This window comes from Mobula birostris, chromosome 9 (assembly GCF_030028105.1).
Source record: "Mobula birostris isolate sMobBir1 chromosome 9, sMobBir1.hap1, whole genome shotgun sequence".
Classification (NCBI taxonomy): Eukaryota; Metazoa; Chordata; class Chondrichthyes; order Myliobatiformes; family Myliobatidae; genus Mobula; species Mobula birostris.
In genome coordinates this window covers 42,897,324-42,920,275 of record NC_092378.1, presented here as the reverse complement: position 1 = coordinate 42,920,275, position 22,952 = coordinate 42,897,324, and the positions used below count along the sequence as shown (strand labels likewise).

The following is a 22,952-nucleotide window of genomic DNA, read 5'->3' as shown; positions in this document are numbered from 1 at the left end:
CAAGCAGCTGCAGAAGATGCAGTTTATATTTCTTCCCTCCTCATGTTCCACTGACCCTAAAGGTTCTGCCAACAAAGCAATGATTCTTCTAACCATGAGAAACCAAATACAGATGAGGTGACAGCTTTCTGGAGCATTTATGTCAAGGTAGCAGGGCGATATTGAGCTTCCTGCTGCATTTCCACTTTCCATTCTACTCCCACTCTCACTGTTGACCTATTTGTATCCCACTGCACTATAATATTGAGGCCTAAAATTACTCAAGGGAACAGAACTTCATCCTTCTGCATCTTGCAACTGTCCAGATAGGATGTTGAGTTCTATAAATTCAAGTAATTCACATTCTTGCTTGGTTTTGTTCTTTGCATGATTTGTTTTTATTCTGCATATTGGGTGTTTGACAGTCTTTTTTAATGGGTTCTATTGGGTTTCTTTGTTTTGTGGCTGCCTATAAAGAAACACATCTCAAGGTTGTAACTAGTGTACATACCTTGATAATAACGTACTTTGACGTTCTCTTTCTGTATCAGAACTGACCAGCTCATCTGTAATGTTAGTTCACTTTTTCTCTCTCCCTTTGATCTGCTAGGCTGGACCTACAGCCCTCTGTGTTGTAACATTGATGCTCCTATGTTTGTGTCCTCAGTCTTGAGCAGTCATCATTTCATGGCTTTGATGTTCTTTTGTTCACCACACCTTGCGCTGTCTTCTATCATGGCCACCATCTGTCATTGACTCTATTACCTAATTTAAAGCTTATATCCATTGCAATGCTGGCCTCACTTTATTGGAGATACTCCCTTTGTCATTCCCATCCCTGTACAGTGTCCATAAAAAGTATTCACCCCCCCCCCCCCGGGAAGTTTTCAAATTTTATTGTTTTACAGCATTGAATCACAGTGGATTTAATTTGGAGTTTTTGACTCTGATCAACAAAAAAAAAGACTCTTTCATGTCAAAGTGAAAGCAGATCTCTACAAAGTGATCTAAGTTAATTACAAATATAAAACACCAAATAATTGATTTGCATAAGTATTCACCCCCTTCAATATGACACACCAAACCATCTCTGGTGCAGCCAATTGGTTTTAGAAGTCACATAATTAATTAAATAAAGATCTGTTTTTGGAAATTGAGTGCAGTCAAGGTGTTTCAATTGATCGTAGTAAAAATACACCTGTATCTGGAAGATCCAACTACTGGTGAGTTAGTGTACTGGCAAACCCTACACCATGAAGACAAAAGAACACTCCAAGCAACTCTGCGAAAAGGTTATTGAAAAACATGAGATGGATGAAAGAAAATTTCCAAGTCATTGAATATTCCTTGGAGTACAATCATCAAGAAATGGAGAGATTATGGCACAGTTGTAAGTCTGCCTAGAGCAGGCTGTCCTCAAAAACTGAGTGACCATGCAAGAAGGGGACTAGTGAGGGAGGACAACAAGAGACCTATGACAACCCTGGAGGAGTTACAAGCTTCAGTGGCTGAGATGGGAGAGACTGTGCATACAACTGTTGCTTGCGTGCTTCAATTGCAACTTTATGGGAGAGTGGCAAAGAGAAAGCTACCGTTGGGGGAAAGAAAACTCAAATGAAATCTCAGCTAGAGTTTGCCAGAAGGCATGTGGGAGACTGAAGGCAGTTGAAAGAAGGTTCCATTGTCTTATGAAACCAAAATTGAGCTTTTTGGCCATTATACTAAATGCTGTTTGGCATAAAACACTGCACATGATCAAAGCAGACTATCACTGCATCATGCTGTGGGGATGCTTCACTGCATCATGCTGTGGGGATGCTTCACTGCAGCAGGCCTTGGAAGGCTTGTGAAGTTAGAGGGTAAAATGAATGCAGCGAAATGCAGGGAAATCCTAGAGAAAAACCTGATGCAGTTTGCAAGAGGATTGCGACTTAGGGGATGATTTGTTTTCCAGCAAGACAATGACCCCGAGCATAAAGCCAAAGCTATGCAGGAATGGCTTAAAAATAACAAAGTTAATGTCCTGGAGTGGCCAAATTGAGAATTTGTGGCTGGACTTGAAAAGGGCTGTTCACTCATGATCCCATGAAACCTGTAAAGGAGAATGGGAAAAAATTGCAGTGTCCAGATGTGCAAAGCCAATAGAGACCTATCTACACAGAGTCAAGGCTGTAATTGCTTCCAAAGGTGCATCTACTAAATACTGAGTTGAAGGGGGTGAGTAATTATGCGATCAGTTATTTTGTATTTACTAACTGCAATAAATTTAGACCAATTTATAGAAACTTAAGACTATAAGACCATAAAACAAAGGAGCAGAAGTTGGCCATTCGGCCCATCGAGTCTGCTCCGCCGTTTTATCATGAGCTGATCCATTCTCCCATTTAGTTCCACCCCCCCACCTTCTCACCATAACCTTTGATGCCTTGGCTACTCAGATACCTATCAATCTCTGACTTAAATAGAACCAATGACTTGGCCTCCACTGCTGCCCGTAGCAACAAATTCCATAGATTCACCACCTTCTGGCTAAAAAAATTTCTTTGCATCTCTGTTCTGAATGGGCGCCCTTCAGTCCTTAAGTCATACCCTCTTGTACTAGATTCCCCCATCATGGGAAACAACTTTGCCACATCCACTCTGTCCATGCCTTTTCAACATTCAAAATGTTTCTATGAGGTCCCTCCTCATTCTTCTAAACTCCAAGGAATACAGTCCAAGAGCGGACAAACGTTCCTCATATGTTAACCCTCTCATTCCCGGAATCATTCTAGTGAATCTTCTCTGAACCCTGTCCAACGTCAGCTCATGCTTTCTTAAGTAAGGAGCCCAAAACTGCCCACAGTACTCCAAGTGAGGTCTTGCCAGTGCCTTATAGAGCCTCAACATCACATCCTTGCTCCTACACTGCATTCCTCTAGAAATGAATGCCAACATTGCATTCGCCTTCTTCACCACCGACTCAGCCTTATGTGGATGTTCAGGCTGTGCCACAATGGGGGCAGGTAACTTGTTGGGTAGTATGGGAAGTGCTGCACTCCTTCCGTTGTTGTTATTGGGTTTTCATGGGCTGGAGGTTCTCTTCGCCTTTTTGGAAGTTCCTTCTCTCATGAGATTGGTTACAGGATGGAGATTTCCAGAAGTTATTAAGGATGCTACATGTTTTACCGAGGTTTTGAGACCATCTTGAAGCATTTTCTCTGTCTTTCTAAATGTGTCTTGCCATGATAGAGCTCAATGTAGAATAACTGCTTTGGGAATGTAGTATCAGGCATGCAGGTGATGTGGCCTGTCCATTGGCGGCGGAGCTTTCAACCCAAGGATGGCAGTCTGGTAGGTGATGGTAACATTGGTCCTGCTGTCACTTTGGAGGATAATGCCACAAGGGTGTTGGCAATGGCTTCCCAGTGCTTGACGCAGGTAGTCCATATGCCAGAAGCAGGGATCATTTCTGCCTAGTTGACTATGATCCTTTTTAACTGGTTGTTGTTCTTCATTTTCAAGCACTTTTCCTTCAGTGTCAAAGCTGTGTTGATACATTGGAAGCAGTGTGAACTCCAATGTACTTTCATCTGGCTGTCTCATGCTTGCTGTTAAGGGCAGCCATGCCAATGTTGAAAGATCTTGGTACCTGAACTGTGAAACCAGAGTGACTTTCAGTTTTGTTGCTGCTCCTGTTGAGTTTAGGGGGTGGGTATTATTAGCTTAATTAGATTGGCACAACATCTTGGACCAAAGGGCCTGTTGCAATGCCGTGCTGTACTGTCCTGTTTTCTAAGCTAAGATGAGTACAATGGAGGTAATGTGTTTATAATTTTGAAAGGCCTTTGAAAATGTTTTAGTTGTCTCATGGCTCCAATCAGCATGTGGGTAAAGTGATAGAGGGAATATAAGGTATATCAAAAACTGAAATGTACAGATGCTACGAACCTGAAAAATAAACCAGGTTCAAAGTACTCAGCAGATCGGGTGTCAGCCTTGAAGAGAGATGGATATTTAGCAAACTACAACTAAGAGAGTCAAGTTTAATTACTTTCTAATCAGGCTGGTCAAAGATGGGAAATGTTGTTCCACAAGGATCAATGCAGTGAGCACTGTTCACCATTGAAATCGGTGATTTGGATTCAGAAAGCCAACACATTTCACATAGTAACGAATGAGGTGTGTGATTTATAAGGAGGAGGAACGACAAATATTCATGTCAATGGCAAATGAACTTCAATTATAACAACTGTATGGTGCTTTATTTTGATGGGAAATTGAAAGGGCCAGATTAACTTTGGGGAATAAATATATGTTTAGAGTACAAATGCACAAAAATCACAGAGATTTAAAACTTCAGTAAATTGAACCAAACTGCTTATCCTTTGCAAAAGGGATGGAACTGAAAATTAGAAAATTTATTATAAACCTTTACAACCTTGAATAATTTACATCTTGGCTACTGTGACATTCATGCTACAACAAGGCTTCTCAGGTTGTACAGAAAGTGCAACTATTTTCCTTTGCAATTCTTTTTTCTTTCTCAAAACAAGGAACTCTTTAAAGTCTCTTTAAAAACAGCATTTGAAACTGGTCCTACGTCTCTGTACATGCCGCATGAAGACCATTTATCAGGAGTTAGAGTGTCCCTGACATCAAGGTTGCCTTGACGTAGCATGTGCTTTTGAGTAGTGGAGTGTATTTACAAGCGTTATGGAGTCAGAACTTTGGTATTTAAGTGAAGATGGGTGCAGAAACTCAAACAGGACTGGAAAATTGTACTGAATGCTAATATGTTCTTGTTTTCTTTTATATTATTCTCACAACATAGAAGGTGGCCATTTGGCCCATCAAGTCTCTGCCAGTTCCCAAATCAATCTCTTTTCCCCCACTTATTTTCCCTGTAACCTTTTCTCTTTCACCTATCAATCAACTCTACCCTAATTCAGCAACTGCCCACCCACACTCAGGTGGAAAGGGAAAGGATAACAGAAGTAATGATTGTTTCTGCAGTTGTTTGTTGTTTATTTTTTCCTGCCTGCCTTCTGCATTTTGCTTTATTTATTAGCAATGGGTATGTAATCAAGACTACATAAAAACTGACCTATCTCTAATTGCCCTGGGACATGATGGAAGCCTTATTGAACCTGCAGTATTTGTGTAGATAGTGCTTAAATGACGAGAATAAATGAGGCTTACTGGGTTTTAATCCAGAAACAATAAAGGATGATTGAGATTGTGTTTAATTTGGAGCTGATTGTATTCTCCAGATATTGTCATTTTCCCCTGGTTAAGATCTCTGAGCTGAGCTGACATGTGATATAGAATAAGTTCTGTTGATCTATTGCAGCTCTTTCATATTCATCTGGCAAGCTCTGTCTATTTTATAATTTTCTACGAGTAGCTATTCTTAAGTAGGGAAATTTTAACACTTTGTGCAAATTAAACTTTTAAAATACATTACACTGGTATTTGTATATTCAAACACTCTCCCCCCAATTTTGTTAACCACCAGATGAAGCCAATTATAAACAGATCACAAAGCGTGGTGTCACGGATGTTTGACACTGACATTCTCAACTGGAAAGTTGATGCTTGAATGAAGCAATCTTTCCACAGAGCAGAACTCTGTGTGTGACTGTGGCCAGTAGTCATGTCACTATGTCAGTTTGCTCCTTTTAAAAACCACTGCTATGTTTAGAAATTCTTCCATTTCTTAAAGTAACTCAATTTAAATATTCCAGATATGACTTACACATCCACCAGCCACTTAACACCATACTGCAAATGCTGTGTCTGAAATTGGCTGTCTAAGGACATGAGTTGAGATGGTGGATATTGTTGTTTCTGTTTGCTACATCATCACTGATCCAACATATTTAAAATGCATCGCTGCTTGTGTTCAGTACATTCATCATTGGGTTTTAATGGGGTTTGTCTCTACCTCGACAGCAAGCCACTTATTCCTCATTGTGGCAGCATAGGTCGGTATCTCATCAAGTTATTATGTTGTTAATCTTTTCTTGCTTTGGTTGTGTAGAGTGAGAGCTGCACTGCTTGTGGGCATCATACAGAGAGGCTCCTTGGACCCTGTAAACTATTAACCTGTTTAAACCTGAGCGAATACAGGGCACCATAGTTACCCTGGTCAGCGTTTATCTTTCATCTAAATATAAAATTAGAGTTCCTACTTTGTTAATGTTGGTGGGAGAGTTACCGTATTTCCTATATCTCAACAGAATATCCTAACTTTTAAAACTGTGTACTAAAAAGCATACTGTGTTTAAAAATTGTGCATTTTGAAATGCTATGACATTGGTTACTTTTTGCAAGGTAGTCTTGAACTATGGCCGTGCAGTGAGTGTTTGTGAGTCACAGCCATTAATTTTGTAACCCACAGTCCTGCTCACTGGTCCAATGAGGTAATGCTTAGATTGCCAACACCCTTATTCCTGGTACCAAGGGCCTGGCACCTGTTTCAATGCCAAGTCTACTTCAACCCCTGAGGACCAGCACCTTGCTCACCATCAGCCCCAAGTAGACTGTAAAAAGTTATGTGATAATGAATAGCATATCATTGATCCTTTCTCGTGCTTAAAATTTCCTGTGTAAACAAAACCTCTTGCGCCCTGCAAAAGTACATAGTTGGTTATGAAATTTACGGTGCTCTGCAGTGGTGAAATGCAACTTGTTAATGCGAGTCTTCGTTTCACTTTGATGACGATGATAGATACTTTTTGATCCCAAAGGAAATTACAGTGTCACTGTAGCGTTACAGGTGCACAGATATACGAATATTAGAAGAGAAGTAAGAAAGAATAAAAAAAAGTTTCTTCAAACAGTCTGACAGATGGGAGTCATTACTTCCCTGGCTGTAGGTTCTCGCATTATAGAGCCTCACGGCTGAGGGTAAGAATGACCTCATATAGCGCTCTTTGGAGCAGTGCAGTTGTCTTAGTCTGTTGCTAAAAGTGCTCTTCTATTCAGCCAAGGTGGCATGCAGAGGGTAAGAAATGTTGTCCAGTATTGCCCAGATTTTCCAGAGGGTCCTTTGTTCTACCACAGCCTCCAGTGTGTCCAGTTTGACTCCTATTACAGACCCAGCCTTTCTAATCAGTTTATTGAGCCTGTTGGCGTCACCCGTTTTGATGCCATTGCCCCAGCACACCACTGGATAGAAGTTTGTACTGGCAACAACAGGCATGCGATGGAGAGGCCTGTATACTCCGAAGGACCTCAGTCTCTTCAGGAAGTAGAGGCAACTCAGGCCCTTCTTGTACACAGCTTCTGTGTTGGTGCTTCACTCAAGTCTGTCATCCAGGTGCAGCCCCAGGTCCTCACCATCAATATTAACAAGGAGCAGTGCAGGCTTAATCTTCCTGAAATCCATCAATGTCTTATAGTGTCTTACTGATGTTGAGCTACAGGTGGTTCAGTTTGCACCATTTGACATTGATTACACATTGTAAAGCAGCAATTGTCATGCAAACCAGTTTTTAGGTCTGATGCATCACAGCCAGTCTTGGGTACTCCAGTGCTATAGTGAAGGAAGTGCTGCATTTTCGGAGGTGCTGCCTTTCAGATGAAGTGCTAAACCGAGGAGTTGTCTGCCCTCTTGAAAGAATGTGAAAAATCCTGCAGCATAATTTGAAGTGCATGGAATTGAGCACGATGTTGAGCATAATAATTATCCCTCAACTGTCACTCAGACCAGATGATCTAGTCGTTATCTCATCACTGTTTGGGTTGAGAAGACTTGCTGTATACAGTTTGACTCCTGAGTCATCCTCATTACCACAGTGACCACAGCTTCTCAGTTACAGTTTGATTATAAAATACTTTGTGATAGCCTGAGAAAGGCGCTGAGTGGTTTTAATGTGGCCACCTCACGCAAATGGGCGGTGCACTAACTGGTTGCCCCTCGCAAGGACACTTCTGTATGCAGTTGGTTAGAAACCTAGGTTTACCTATATAGTCAATTCTTATATTTTCTGATTAAATCTTGTAAGTTAATTAAGTTTGTAAATTGTTTCTGTATGTGAGAGTCCTGTTCAAATCCAGATAGTGCCTTCGATTTGTCAGCTTTCTGGTCTGCTCCATTTGTTAAATTGTTGTTACAATTGTTGGTTTATTGTTTTTTCATTGCTCTTTCCTACTAATACAATGCTTCTACCACTTGGAGTCAGTAATGATTAAAAATCTCGCTCTGCAACAAGACAAGGACTTTGTTATTTCATGTCAGAAATAGTGTATGCCATCTGTAAATGGAATTCATTTGTTTTACGAAGCTTATTTTTTACTCTATAATAGAACTGCGGTAAACTAGCAAGTCATTCTTTGAGTTATTTTTGTTGCTTTTTTGGCCTAAATGTGTGGGTCAAAAAAGTGTGTTTAAACCTTTGTTTTTTCTCACCCTCACATTTTTAATGGATTTTTTTTCTTCTCCCCCTCTTTTTAGGTCTCCCCATGCCACACACCATTCCCCGGCCAAAAGGGCAAGGTAGGTGATGTGCTCCCAGGCCTTTGCCACTGCTGCTCTTGAACCAGTTACTGAGTGGTGTGTGAGAGCAGCCTTGGGCTGACTCATTCAGTAACTTTCAGTTTCTCTTACTCCCTCCCTCTGGGGAATTCACCTGATTCCTGGCTACCTAGTTGCGGGAGGCTAGTTGCACATGCTTGCTAGTGTATGGATTGGGGACATGTACATACTAATCCACCACTGGTCTGTTAATTATTAACTTTTAATTGATGGGACATGCTTGTAGTGGGCGAATGAACTGTGCCTTTTTTTTCCCTGACTGTTCTTTGCTCCTGCTAAGCTCCTCCTTTTTGATATGTAGTTTTATTTTTTCCCTCAGAATACATGGCTTGGGTACTTTACCAAGAATCACCAATGGTTTTTGCAAGAAGTAGTGCAAGCACATTGAGACAAACAACTCCTTTTCATTCTGTATCATTGTGTTTTTCTTAATATTGAACTTGCTCTTACAATGCAGTCAAATTTCTCCTTCTACCCCTTCTCCACCTGTTCCCCAACCCCCACCCAAACATTTCCATTTTCATCCCCACTTTTCCTGAGGGTTGTGTCATGCTGGGCTGCTTTCTCATTGGCTGCAGTGCATCCATTGTTTCTTTTCTTGCTGGAACCTGGCTGGCAGATTATTTTACTTTAGGTGGCATAAAGGGCCAATCTTTGGTTCTTATCTAACATCCACAGTAAGAACACTAATTATAAATTGAGAACAAAAATTTCTGACTTACTCTCTGTCTAACCCAAAAGATGCTAATATAGACTGTTTAAAAAATAGGGGTTGCTTGCATATGATGTTTTTACAACTTAAATTTTCCCTAACATATTTTATATTTAAAGTATAGTGAGTTATGAAGGTTAACAATATCAGTAACATCACTCTCCCACCAACATCAAATAAATTGTCTTAAATATGAGTTGAGGCGTAAAATGTTGGCCAGTACCCTGAGGAGGGAAGATTCTGGTCATCTTAGAATAACGCCATGGGATCTTCTGCAGCCATTTGAAAGGCCAGCTGGCTCCCCTTTTTAATGTCTGACTTGGACGATAGAGTGCTGACATTCTTGTAGCATTCAACTGGTGACATTGGTGAAATTAGCACATCCCTCACTGATTGGGATTGAACCTGCTAATGTTTGGCTTGTGCTGCTAAATGCATTGACTTGCGAATGCTTCAGAGTCCCCTGGTGATCCGATTTCTTAAAAAGGGATCACTGTGCTGCTGCTAGGCTGCGGAAGTACAAGTTCCATCTGATCCTAACTTCTTTCAGGCTCAAGTGCTTAATTTGTGCCATTGATCCAAAAATAAAAATTTGAAGAACTTTTCCACAGGATATAAATGTATCACTGTATTTTGTGACTGTAGTTGTGCCAAATGATAATTGTAAAAAATCTGTGCACCAAGGACTGGAGTTCCCTGGAACGGCAAAACTGATTCAAATCTTTGTTCTTCTGGAAATGTTAAATTCTGCTTAACAGTGTGTGAGCATCATATTTTCAATAGTATCACAGCTTTTACCTGTGCTTTACACCTTCCTGTATCTGCTTATACCAACAGAGATAAATAGCCAGCTCTGTATTAGAAACATTTTTAAAATTGCTCTTCTTTGGCATCTATCACCATCCTAAAATCTGTCACAGCCGCTCTTTTAAGTTAGAACTAAATCTTATACTGGTTCTAATTTTAAAATGTAATTTTTAAAATGTCACAGCCTACTTTTATCGCCAAGCTCCCCACTTTACGGTTGTGTAGATTATTAAAGTATCTATTTTAGTTTGAAAATGTTTCTCTTTTTAGCTATTTATGATGGTTAATGGATTTACATGTTTCGCCAATTGAGTAGCTGTCAACAAACAGCCTTGCAGAGTTCTATTTGCTAGTGCTTTGTGATCAGCTGTATTATACAACATGAACACAACCAACAGGAATTCTGCAGATGCTGGAAATTCAAGCCACACACATCAAAGTTGCTGGTGAACGCAGCAGGCCAGGCAGCATCTCTAGGAAGAGGTACAGTCGACGTTTCAGGCCGAGACTAACTGGTTAGTCCTGACGAAGGGTCTCGGCCTGAAACGTCGACTGTACCTCTTCCTAGAGATGCTGCCTGACCTGCTGCGTTCACCAGCAACTTTGATGTGTGTTGCTTATACAACATGAATATGCTTTGTGGTAGTTGGGACTGAGTAGTTGAGAAGCTAGGATCAGATGATTTTGTCAGCTGTTTTTATTTCTCATTCTGGTTCTCCTCATGATCACTTAGTTCTTGGCCTAACATTATAACTCTGTATTTATTTCCAATCCATCAGAACTTTGGTACAGGTCTCAGTATTGAACGTGGGCACATTAGCATATGTGAGGAAAGCATTCTTATTTTTGGCTCGCGGTGCATAATGTATTTCTTTCAGGAAAAACTGAATCCTTTGCTTAATATTCAAAAGAAATGTTCTCTCTATTAGCAATTAAAATTATTTTCTGAGGATTCCTCAACTTAAAAGAAAGTGGATTAGATCGAGAGCAAACAGAAGGAAATAAATGCTTTGTGAAATCTGCCATTCAGATCAGTCTTTATTAAGTGCAGATCCTAGAAGTATGCAGTATGATTTGCTTATTTTTACCCTGAATTAAAGTTGTCTGTCTTAATTTCTACAGTTAAAGTAAAGTGATACATTTCTGTAAGAATACATTAGAAAAGTCTTTGCATTTGTGCTAACAGAATGAGCAGAGTGCAAGTGTTTGTTCAGCTTCCTGTGTGTTTGCGGTGTTGTAATTGAAGCATGAGATTTTGCCCTGGTTGCTGCGTGTTGCTGCTTTTCTGTCTAATGCATAAACGTATCCTTGGTTGCTTCATAAATGGTCACAGCATTTTAACGATATTCTGATTATAGTGCTATCATCTTTGTGCTAGTAATATTGTAATCTCAGCAGTTGCCAGAAATTTCCCACTGTGTTAGTGATTTTTAGAACTGTTAAAGGAAGATTTCCTCTGGTCACTTTTATTGCTTGATTTATAAATACATTTGTTTAGCACGCCTTTGGAGTTCCACCGTTACAATTGTGCAATGTGAATCTCTTCTTCTGTATTCAGATACTCGGACTTGATTAGTTTTCCTTCCACAGCACCTGCTATAGCATACAGCTGTCTCTCAGGAAGCAGACTCACATATTTGGTATAAAATATGCAGATTTGCATATTTGGGGACTATGCATAATCATAGTTGGTTTTACATAAACCCAGGAGGTGCCACCTTTCAAAGAGCAAAAGCATTTATGAATATCTCTGGCATACAAAAAATGCTTAAGGAAAAGTTGAGAAAAAGTGTCTTCTAAATACTATTAAAATTTCTTAAAATGTGGAAGAATGTTAAAATAGTTTCAGAACTCTAGAAAGTATTAAATTTATACTAATACAGTTCAATAGGAAACATGTATTCCTTCTTTGTCATTGCTAGCCCTCTCAGTTCAGCTGAATGAGTTCTCTGTTCCTGTGCCTTGTCGAAACTGACATAGGTTCAACAGGCAGATGTGAAGCACAAGTGCTGGGGAAACAGCTGGCATTCCTGCACCATCACTTTGAACCATGAAGAGTCTAACACCATGGGGCAATCAGGAACTCCTCACAATTTAGGACTTTTGTATTTATCCAGAGTTGCAAACTTTTGTGAAGGCTAAAACTAAATGTCAGTATTCCTGTGTGATGCTACCAGTATTTCTGTAGCATAGTCATACCATCACTACAAGATGCTGGACTTTGCTGCTATTTCATTGAATAGTTACTTAGTCACAAGTACAAAATTGTGTATTCAGTCCTATAATGCATGGTGCATGCCTCATTCATGCTCATGGTTCATTGTGCAGTCATAAAAAATTTACACCATGTAAGGAGGCCAGTTGGCTATTTTGTTTGTAAACAATGTAAAAGAGCTAATTTATCCATTGGCCTATAGCCATATACACTATGGCTTTTCCAAGTGCTTTATAAATTTGATGAGTGAATGATCAGTGAATAATCTTTTCATCTTCTGTAAATCAATTACTTTCAATCTATTCCTGCTGGTTTTCATCCCCTGTGCTTAGCAAAGTGGATTCCTCCTCCTTGCTCCATTTAAGCACTTCATAAATTTTTCAGCTCAATTAGGTCTTGTCAATGTCATCAGTTCCAAAGGAGAATACATTTCTCCAGTCTTTCTTGCAACATTGTAAATTTTCTTTGCACCTTCCACAGCCTACCCGATAACACAGTGATGAAAACAGTTGGTATGCAATATTCAAGCTGTGCCTAGCTAGAGTTGTATACAGTTCTAACCAGAGTTGTATACAGTTCTAACCAAGCCCCCTTGACAGTAAAGGGAACATTTCTTATGCCTATTTAATCACTTTATTGGCCTATCTTGCCGTCTTTAAGGATCTAGGAATGTGCATTTGTTCCTCCACATCACTCAATATCCTGCTACTTACTTTATATTTCATAATTATGTGCCTCCTCACATACATTATTTCACATTTCTCTGGATTAAATACTGATGTCCATTTTCTTACACAGCTGACCAAATTCTTCTGTAATTCAGATGTTTCTTCTTACTGCCAACATACAACTAAGTTTTGTATCTACGGCACATTTCCTTATCATTATTACTCCTACATTTCAAATGTAACATACATAATTCAAAAATGATAATAGTCTGAGCTATGTTTATTCAGATATATAGTCCCCTCCCTATTCTGAAGAACTTGAAAATGGGCAATGCAGTGGGGATGCTTGAAGGCACCAAAGAATATCAGCAGTGCTGTGTGTGGAAGCTCAGAAATGTACGCAGGGAAGACAGAACACAAGTGTCCTCCTCAGTGTGTATTGTGTCATAATACTTATGTCTTAGTTTCCTCGAGCCATACAATATTTATTGCATACCATTTTATATTATGTTCTTTAAAATGGTGTTCCCTTTTACTTCTGCTCCTTTTGAGCCATTTACTGATAAATTAAGCATGTACTTGAACAGTTCGGTATTTCAGAAGTGTAGTAGTATTTTACATTGAACGTTTTCATCTTGAGAATGTTTAAATTGTTACGTTTCCTTTATTAGTGGGGAGGCTTCAGGAAACCTCTTAGAATGCACTTTCTGGTTCAGCAGTGGCATTCTTGCCTTTGCATTAAATTGTAGGTTCAGCTTTCATTCCAGATGTTTGAGCATGTTTTCAATACAATCCCTGTTATGTAATTTTTGAATTCTGCAAAAGTTTTTATTATGCCATCTGACATTTTTTACATATTGTCTTTTTCTGTTTCATTTTAATCTTTAGTTATTTAAGCAACACTAGCTTTGGATGCCTCTTTCCCTTGCATTGTAATGTGCCTGTATGCTTCCAAATTATCATTGCCCATTTAGCAGTTAACCTGCCAATTTTTGTTTTCACTCCACTTGTAGTGCCTTGAAAAAATATTCAGCCCCACAACTTTCACATTTTACTGTCTCATTTTCTAAATTAAAAATATATTGAAATAGGATTTTTTGACCCAATTGACAAAATAGTATGCATCATGTCAAATTAAAAGAAAAATTCCAAAATCTGTCACAATTTAGTAAAAATTAAAAACCAAAGTTGTGAGGCTGAAAAAGTATTCTTTCCCTTTGTAATTACTACACTAACTCTCTTCAGGTGCAATAAACAGTATTATCTTACCAACTCATCCAATTTTTTGATGTTGAAAATTGGAGGATCACCTGCTTTCATTGAATTCATAAGAATAAAATACCCTCTCTCTGAAAGGTCCAAGGTAGATTTTCAATAAACCAAACCAAAATGAAGAAAAGAGAGCATTCAAGACAAGCCAGAACTGAAGAAGAGTCTTGGCCCAAGTCATCGACTTTTTATTAATTTCCACGGATGCTGCCTGACCTGCTGAGTTCCTCCAGCATTTTGTGAGTGTTGCTTTGGATTTCCAACATCTGCAGACTTTCTTGTGTTTACATCATGAAAATGACAAGAGAGAAGCACAAACCTGGAAAGGTACATGTCCATCTCAAAGGCATTGAACGTACCTCTGAGCTCAGGGCTCAGTGCTTTGTGAAAAAGTGGAAATGGTATGAAACAATAGTCACAATATCTAGGGCAGGCTGCCCCTCTAAACTTAGTCATTGGAGAAGAATGGCAGTTGTAAGAGAGGCCACTGTGATACCAGCAGTCACTCTGATCTGCAGAAGCTCAAGGCTCTATAAGGCCTTGCACAGAAAGGGTATTTGTGGAAGAGTGGCAGGGAAGAAGCCTTGGGTGAAAAAACAGAGCATGTCCTTGCCCATCAAGACTTCGCAAAGCGTCGTTTAGAAGATACTTTAAAGATGTGGAAGAAGGTCTTTCGATTGGATGAGACTAAAGTGGAACTTTCTGGCCTCACCACTAAGTACATTTGGCATAAATCTAATACTGTGCATCAGCCAGGTAACATCATCCCTACTGTAAAGTATGGTGAAGTATCATGCTACAAGGTTGCTTTTCGGCAGCAGAGCTGGCAATCTGGTCAGGATTAATGTTATGATGAATGCTGCTAAACACAGAGATCCTGGATTAAATCCTGCCAGAAAGCTTAGACTGGGGAGGAAGTTCGTCTTCCTGCAGGACAATGACCCAATGCACGCTGTCAGAGCAACCATAGAGTGGCTTCAAATGAAGAAAATTGATGTTCTTGAGTGTCTCAGTCAGAGTCCTGACCTTAGCCCAATCGAACATTTCTGGCAAGATATCAAGATTGATGTCCACCGTCTCTCCCCAACTAACCTGGCATGGCTTGAGCAATTCGGGCAAATCTTGTTCCAACATGTTGTGCAAAGTTAATAAGAGATTTATCCAAAAAGACTACCAGCTGCAGTAGCTGCGAGAGGTGGTTCAACTTAGTACGGAACAAAGGGGGATGAACACTTTTGAAGTGCTTACATTTCAGTTTTTGAATTTTTTGTTCTTCATGCTTTACGGTGTTCGCTGTTTTTTGGGCTCTACTGTGGCGGGAGAAAAGAAACGTGATTCACAAATAAAAACTCAGTTAAATTGTTCAAAATCCCTGGATGAATACTTTTACAAGGGACCGTATGTCAAATCTCTGGTCAATTAACTGAAATCAACCCGCTTCAAGTGGAGTATTGTCATCTTTGAATGTTACCAATACTTTTCATTTCCAGACTAAGTCAAATGTGATTGTGATCACTTTTTCCAAAATGGTCTCCCACTGAAGGACAATGGGTTCTGGTTAATTGGGACACATCAGGACCAGTACATTTTGACCCAATTAAACAGCTGCCTCTGTGAGCCAAAGTTTCATGGAAGTAGTTAAAAAGGTATAAAACAAGACAAACTACCCTTTAGCTGAGTAACAAGTTATGCATTTCAAAGAAATACATAATTAGAACACTACCAATACTACAACAGTACTATGAAACATTAGTTCTTAATTGTTATTCATGGAGGAATTCATCAAGTATATGCTGGTATTCTTTTGATTGGACTGTAAATGAACAAAATCAGTGCAGACACCTGGTGCAGATAATGGACTGTCTTCATACAGTGCTTTCGACGATAGCATCCTACAAATCTTCATTTTCATTGTAACATTCAAGATGATTGTCGATACCTTCAAATTTGTCCGGAGGTGCCTAACTTGTTGAAGTAGTGAAATTATCAATACTGATAGCTTGAAACTGCAGTGAGCAAAACATTTCTGAATTATCTTTCTGCTTATTTCTCGCCAGCTATCAGTTTTTCTTCACAAATGTACACAACTGACGCTATTTAAGAGCTGTTCGCTCAAAGCATGATGTAGTGTCTAATGGCCACACAAGTGCATGTGACTGACAGTATTTAGATCACAAGCAAAAGAAAATCTGCAGATGCTGGAAATCTAAGCACACACAGAAAACGCTGGAGGAGTTCAGCAGGCCAGGCAGCATCTATGGAAAAGGGTACAGTCAACATTCCGGGCCGGGACCTGCTGAAGGGTTTTGGCCTGAAATGTTGACTGTTCTCTTTTCCATAGATGTACCCTAGCGCGCGGACTCCCTCTAACATTTTCTCTGTGTGTTGACAGTATTTAGAAAGTGTTCGGCAACAGATTCCTGTCCCGATTAAGTGGCATAGTGTCCCAAATAAACAAAGGGAATCCTGGCTATTTTCTCAATTAGTTTTTGTTCTTTAAAAGTTGTTCCAAATAAGTGGCTGCCCCAATTAACCGATGGCCTAATTCAGGGGTCCCCAACCTTTCTCGCACTGTGGACCGGTTTCACATTGACAATATTCTTGTGGACTGGCCGACCCAGCGGTGGGGGGGGGGGGGGCAGGGTGGTAGGGTTGCCAACGAACAAGAGTAGCAGTCAAATACGTTGGGTTTACCCCGAGAAAGACTACAATGACCATGAAGCCTTGCGCAGGCACCAGTGCGCATGCGTGTACATGCTGATTTTTTTTCTACAAATCGGTTTTGGCAATTTGGTCCGGGGGGGGGTGGGGGGTGTTAATCACGAACGCAATATAGGTGATGAGTGGCTAATACACTCAATTTTGTTTCTAAAAGGGTTTATCTAACGAATTTAATATTAAACACACCGCATATTTTCCTCGCATGAATATAGCAATAAGTCAGTTATCAGGGGAGCTTGAAGTAAGTGTTGAATGAACTTCCAGTAGAAGTGGTAGAGGCAGGTTCGATATTATTTAAAGAAAAGTTGGATAGGTATATGGACAGGAAAGGAATGGAGGGTTATGGGCTGAGTGCAGGTCGGTGGGACTAGATGAGAGTAGCGTTCGGCACGGACTAGAAGGGCAGAGATCGCCTGTTTCCGTGCTGTAATTGTTATATGGTTATATAAGTCAATAGCATAATAACATTTTAAGTAACGTTTGGATATTAAACACACAGCACATATTTTCCCCGTATGAACATATAAAATCATCGCAATGCACCAATATCGCTGAATCAGTGGGAGCCCTGGGCTTGTTTTCCTGCAACAAGACGGTCCTATCGAGGGGTGATGGGAGTCAGCAATACTCGAAGGGGGTTCCTTATGTCCAGTCTATTCCGCAATTTAGTTTTCGTTGCATTCATTGCAGAGATATGTTGGAAATGGAAGCAACGTTTTCAGTGCTTTCGTGGCTATCTCAAGATATTTAGCCTTGACTTTGATCCAGAATGCCCGCAGAGATGTTATGTCAAACATACTTTTCAGCCTGTCGTCATTTGCAAGCTCGAGGAGTTGATCTCCTTCCCATGCTGACATGGTTGACGCGCGGGTAATGACCTCGCGTGCGTTCAAGCTCAACAGTGAGCGTGACAGGGAATGAGGAAAGGTGCAGCTGACTCATATCGCCAAATCATATCGTTTCCTCACAGCCTGGTAGCACATGCTTTGCGGCCCGGTACCGGTCCGCGGCCTGGTGGTTGGAGACCGCTGGCCTAATTAACTGGACTCCACTGCATTTTCTCTTGCACACTTCATTCACCATATATCAACTGTATTTCTGTTGATGCCATGAGCACTTCTCATCCACCAGAAGTCAAAATGTCAAAAGTGCAAGCAGGAGCCAGCATTATTCTAGAAGCTTGCTAGCTGGTGGTTTATGTTTTTAAGCACAGTGATATCTGGGATCGACTCTCAGCAGCAATTATAATTATCACATTGTGGTCCTGTTAACAGCAGCTAGGCATTGTTGTATTCAAATGACAGCTCAGCCTAAACATAAGCTTCACCATAGCTGTGGAATAATAGGTTTTCAGTTGCATGGTAGAGTGTTTCTTTTGTGCACAACAGCATTGGCTGAAAGCAGTGTTATGTAGACCCGCTAAAGCATTTTAATTGAGGTATGTGTATTTAAATTTGCATTTTATGGTATCTTAATTCTGAAATATTTTCTATTTAAATGACAGTCTCAAGAACTTTTAATGGGTGGATGAGGAAATTCCATCATTGATTCTTTAACATCAAAAAAATAGTGACTTGTGTGATTGGCATCGCATCTATCACTCTAAATGTTCATTCCTTCCACCATTTGCATTATGTGCCATCTACAAAATGTTCTGCAGTTACAGGCCTTGAGTTACTCTTGACAGCACCTGCCAACCAGTGACTTTCATCAGCAACAAAGATAAGCAGGTGCTTTTGTACATCCCCACCCACTGGTTCCCTTCCAAGTCACTCACCACCCTGATTTGGAAGTAGATTGTCTTACCTTCATTGTCACTGGGTTCAAATCTAGACACCTCCGTCACAACAGCATAGTGGGAATACCTTCACCAGAAGTATTGCAGTGGCTTAGAAAACGGCCTTCTCAAGAATAATTAGGGATGGGCAGTGATGCTGGCCTTGTTGGTGATACCTGGGTTCTGAAAATCACATATTTAAAATAGTTATAAATTACAAAGCACTGAATGCGCTAAAATGTTTTGATGCACTTCACAGGGACATAATCATTTTCAATTTAATTTGAAGCAAAAGAATGGATGTATTTTAAGGAATGTTGTTAGAATTGGATGGAAGGTGCAGAAGCAGAAATTTGGAGAGAAAATTCTGTAAGTGTGACTGCATAGCAGAAGAAGGAAAAGGAACTGAGATTATGTACAATAGCAGGAGAAAATGAATGGACACTAATGGGGGAGAGAGCATAAATTTTTAGTGACATTATTCACATTTATAGCAGCCAAGAAATAGTTTTATAAGGCTAGGATTGTCGTTGAAGGGAAAGTGTTTTCCATATTCCTTGATGTATTTAACTTTCAAAAATTCATTGCTGTACTTTATAACTAAGTGTCGTCATTATCAGCTTTGGGATTGGCCTTTGCTGGAGGTGAGAAAAATACATGAATTTTTTGGATGATATAAGCGAAGATGAGAACAAAAACAGACCATTTTAAGGTTATTGGAAATAGCTGAAGGAGGCTTGAAAACAATTAGAGGAAGTTTAGAGTGTGCTGGGAAAAGGTTGGAGGAAGGTTCAAGTTTAGGAATAGTTGGAAGGACCATTGGGGAAAAGTACTGAACTTTGGTTGCAGAAACATTAGAGGAGGAGCCTTGGGATATTTACAAAGGGAAGGATGTCGGTGGTGGTAAAAGTTTTGGTAGTGATATTGTGGATTGGGCAGGAACATTTAAATGGCATTTACTCCTACAAGCATTGGAAAATTGATAATGGTTTTACAGATAGCTGTTGTACAGAAGGATTTGGCTCAATTAAAAGTGCCTCCTAGGTGTACCAACTGTGGAAAAGGATTCTAAGATCATTAGGGAGGAAGTGCCAAGGGCTGGGATAATTCTGGATGATAATATTTGAAATTATTATTTGGAGGATTGACAGTTTCTAACATGGAACATCAAATAGTTGTAGGAAATACAACAGAAAAGTAAAAGTTGCACGCTTCCTCGCACTCTCTGTTTTTTGGACATGTGTTCAAAAGGCACTTTACTAGCACCATGCTTTGCAGTCTGTTTAATTGTTCGAAGCAGTTGCGCAATAATTGTTACCTTTACGCAATAAGCAAACTCTTGAATTTTACCCAGTTGAGGTCCAGGAAACCATTGCTGTGCAAAATTTACTCTTCAAGCTATTTCTAGCTTTTTTTAAAATTTGTTTGATTTTACTCTTTGTTTCTAAGAGAGTAAGAATGAAAAGCCCATTCCTGGTACATTAACAGGACCTAGGCTGCAGGATGTTTCCTGGGGTAGTGGAGGTGGCAGAAGTGTGTGCTTTCAGAATGGGGGAGAGAAGCAAACTGCAAAGGCAGGTATACAATGCTCCCTGTAGGCATTAAGGCAGGAATCAGTATTTCAAACAGATTTTAAATTCAAAGTGAGAATTTCAGAAAGACTTGGATTCACATCACAACTTTCATCATCTCAGAAGTTCCCAACACATTCCAGATTGAAAACCTGTTTCACTGAATGTGGTCAAGTGGAAATGTTACTGCAATTTGTAACCAGCAAGTTCCCAAAAAAAAAACAGAATTAAAATAAAGGGGATATCATCTGTTCTTAGCAAGACTACTGAACATGTATGGTGGTTGCAGAAGATTTAATGTGTATACATGAGAAAGCCCTCAGTTTGAAAGATGGTGCTGCAGTGTCATCCAAGTGTCAGTCACGATTTTGACCTCAGACATCTGGAGTCTCCATTTACAGACTTCCTTTTCAGAGGCAAAAGTGTTTGGCCATCAAACCAGCTGACATCTAATACGTAAATTAAGCAAACAAGAACCACTTGATCTCCCAACCTGCGAGTTTCACTTAGAAATGCTGACTTTTACAGATAGAACTCAGTGGAAGTTCATCATGCTTAACAAAGGTAGAAGTTCAGAACTACTGTTCGGCTAATTGCCATTAACAGGACGGGTATAATATTTCAAGCAACCTTCTCTGCAGTTTAACGAGCTTTTCACTTCAGCCTGAAATGTTAACTGTTTTTCTTACAGATGCATCCTGACTTGCTGAGTATTTCCTGCCTTTTCTGATTTTTATTTTGGAATACTAATGCAGCTTTTTTATTTTAATAATTCATGCATACAGCCTATAGTGAAGTGTCAATTGTGAATTATACTATCATACTATGTAATTGTAGACCCATAAGTCCAAACAACTAATTTAGTCATGGGTATGTCAAATGGCTCATCTGCGAGAACTACTCATTTCTTTCCCAATAGAAGTCTGTAAAACTGGGTGTACAATTTTTGTACCTCAGTGCATTAGATATATTCTGTAATGCAAGTCAAGTTTCACAGAAGAATTAAATGGAAAAATACTTTTCCCCAGTTGTGTCTTTCACTCTAATCACTTGCTGTATATTTTCAGAAAGAAGACATGGTTCTTCATGTAAGGCGACCCTCTCACCAGCTTCATCAACCTCCAATTCCGCAACATCACCGATCCCAATGAAATCCAAAGCCTGCAGTAGCCATACCACCATCGGTAGCAACTCCAAGCCATTCAAGACACCAAAAGACAATCTACAAACCTCCAGTAATAAGCAGCAACAGGCAGTCTTTCCTTCCAAAGTAACAAAAGATAAATCATGGTGGGTATCTTTAGTTTGATATTTATCAGGATTTTTTTATTATTGCTTTAAAAATGGAGATCATTAAAACTACTTCTCAATTTTGTTCACCTAAGTACCATTTCAGTACCATTTCATAGAGGTTGTACTATTTAATAAGTCTGAAATCATCGTCACTAATTTGAGTTGTATGCTCTATAAGCAAATGCAGTTTTAATCAGTATTAACTCTGAGTAGCTTGATTAATTAAAATAAATGTTTTATGAATAGGCTGTCCTTAAGCTGAATATATAGTGTTTCGGTTGACTATATTTACATGAGTTCATAAAGATGCTTTTTATTGTAAAAGAAAATTTAATCTATTTTTCCATAAATTCCTTTGTTTCAATTATATTTCTTGTTCCAAATCATTGCAGTTCCAGACTAGTAACATCTGTGAAGAAATCTGTTCTTGATGAAGCCAAGTTTCTAGCTTTCATGTGATTAACTTTTTAGAAGGGGAAATGGGCTAGTGTTGCTAATATTCAGATGATCTTTAAGTACTTAAGAACCCAGAACAGGCTTGCCTCTTCACATTCCCTTATGTACCAGCAAACTAACGGAAAAAAGTATTCTTGTTTATGTTGTGATCAAGCCTGTAGCTCCTTGTTATGTAACAAAACCAACTTTCTAATGTAATTTTGAAAGCCACTTTAATATATTATCCACTCCTTTATTTTCCCAGTCTTACTTCAGAAGCTAACTCCATTTCTGGTTCTACAGAATCAACTGTCCTTGAATTTCTCACCTGAGAGCAATGTTTCACATTCTGAGGCTGAGTAGTGACTATTGGCAGATGATCTGCAAGGTAAATTATCAAACAGGAGTCCCTGATTTGCAGTGCACTTCATTGCTGAAATGAATTACGGTTGCAATGTCATCAGTCCAGTGCAACTTAGTACGACTGAGGCTCAGGGATTTCTTGGAAGTAAGGTCATTGTGATGTTTTTTTAACAACACCATCTAGAATTAAAGTGGTCCCTTTACATTAGTGATTTAAACAAAAACAAGAAATGGATGCTGTTTTCCAATACATTTTGACATTTTGTCACGGTTTAAGCCCAACTTATACTTCTGCGTCAACTGTACGCCGTAGGTACCGTGTACCCTACGCCGTAGGGTATCATGCACCTCCCCAAAAATGTAACTCGCGCATCGCGGCGACGCAGACTGCAGCAACTGTGATTGGTCTGCTTGGTAGCATCGCATTTCCGGTTGCTTTTCCCTGCCAAGTCTGTACACTGATGCGAAATAAATGGTTGGAGACGATGAACCAAATCGTCAAATCTACCTGCTGACATCTGAAAATATTTGAAATGCATTTCCTCGTCCATGTCTCTCACAGAGAAACTCAACACAGTGGCATAGAAACCCCACCGCCAACTAGCGTTTTGGTGGTGAATT

The 22,952-nt window shown here is 39.6% G+C and overlaps 1 protein-coding gene across 14 annotated transcripts in view; it reads left to right on the top strand.

Annotated features, from left to right (window-relative positions):
* Positions 1-22,952, top strand: part of atxn7l1 (ataxin 7-like 1) — a 169,331-nt gene that overhangs the window by 42,221 nt on the left and 104,158 nt on the right. For 7 of the 14 annotated variants that reach the window (XM_072267923.1, XM_072267922.1, XM_072267924.1 and 4 more), the window contains exon 2: positions 21,308-21,530. In XM_072267923.1, the coding sequence (XP_072124024.1) occupies positions 21,388-21,530 (143 nt within the window). In that variant the 5' untranslated portion in view covers positions 21,308-21,387. Of the gene's footprint in view, positions 1-8,419; positions 8,462-21,307; positions 21,531-22,952 lie in introns of those variants that run through there. The other 7 variants (XM_072267913.1, XM_072267921.1, XM_072267912.1 and 4 more) reach the window with 2 other exon arrangements.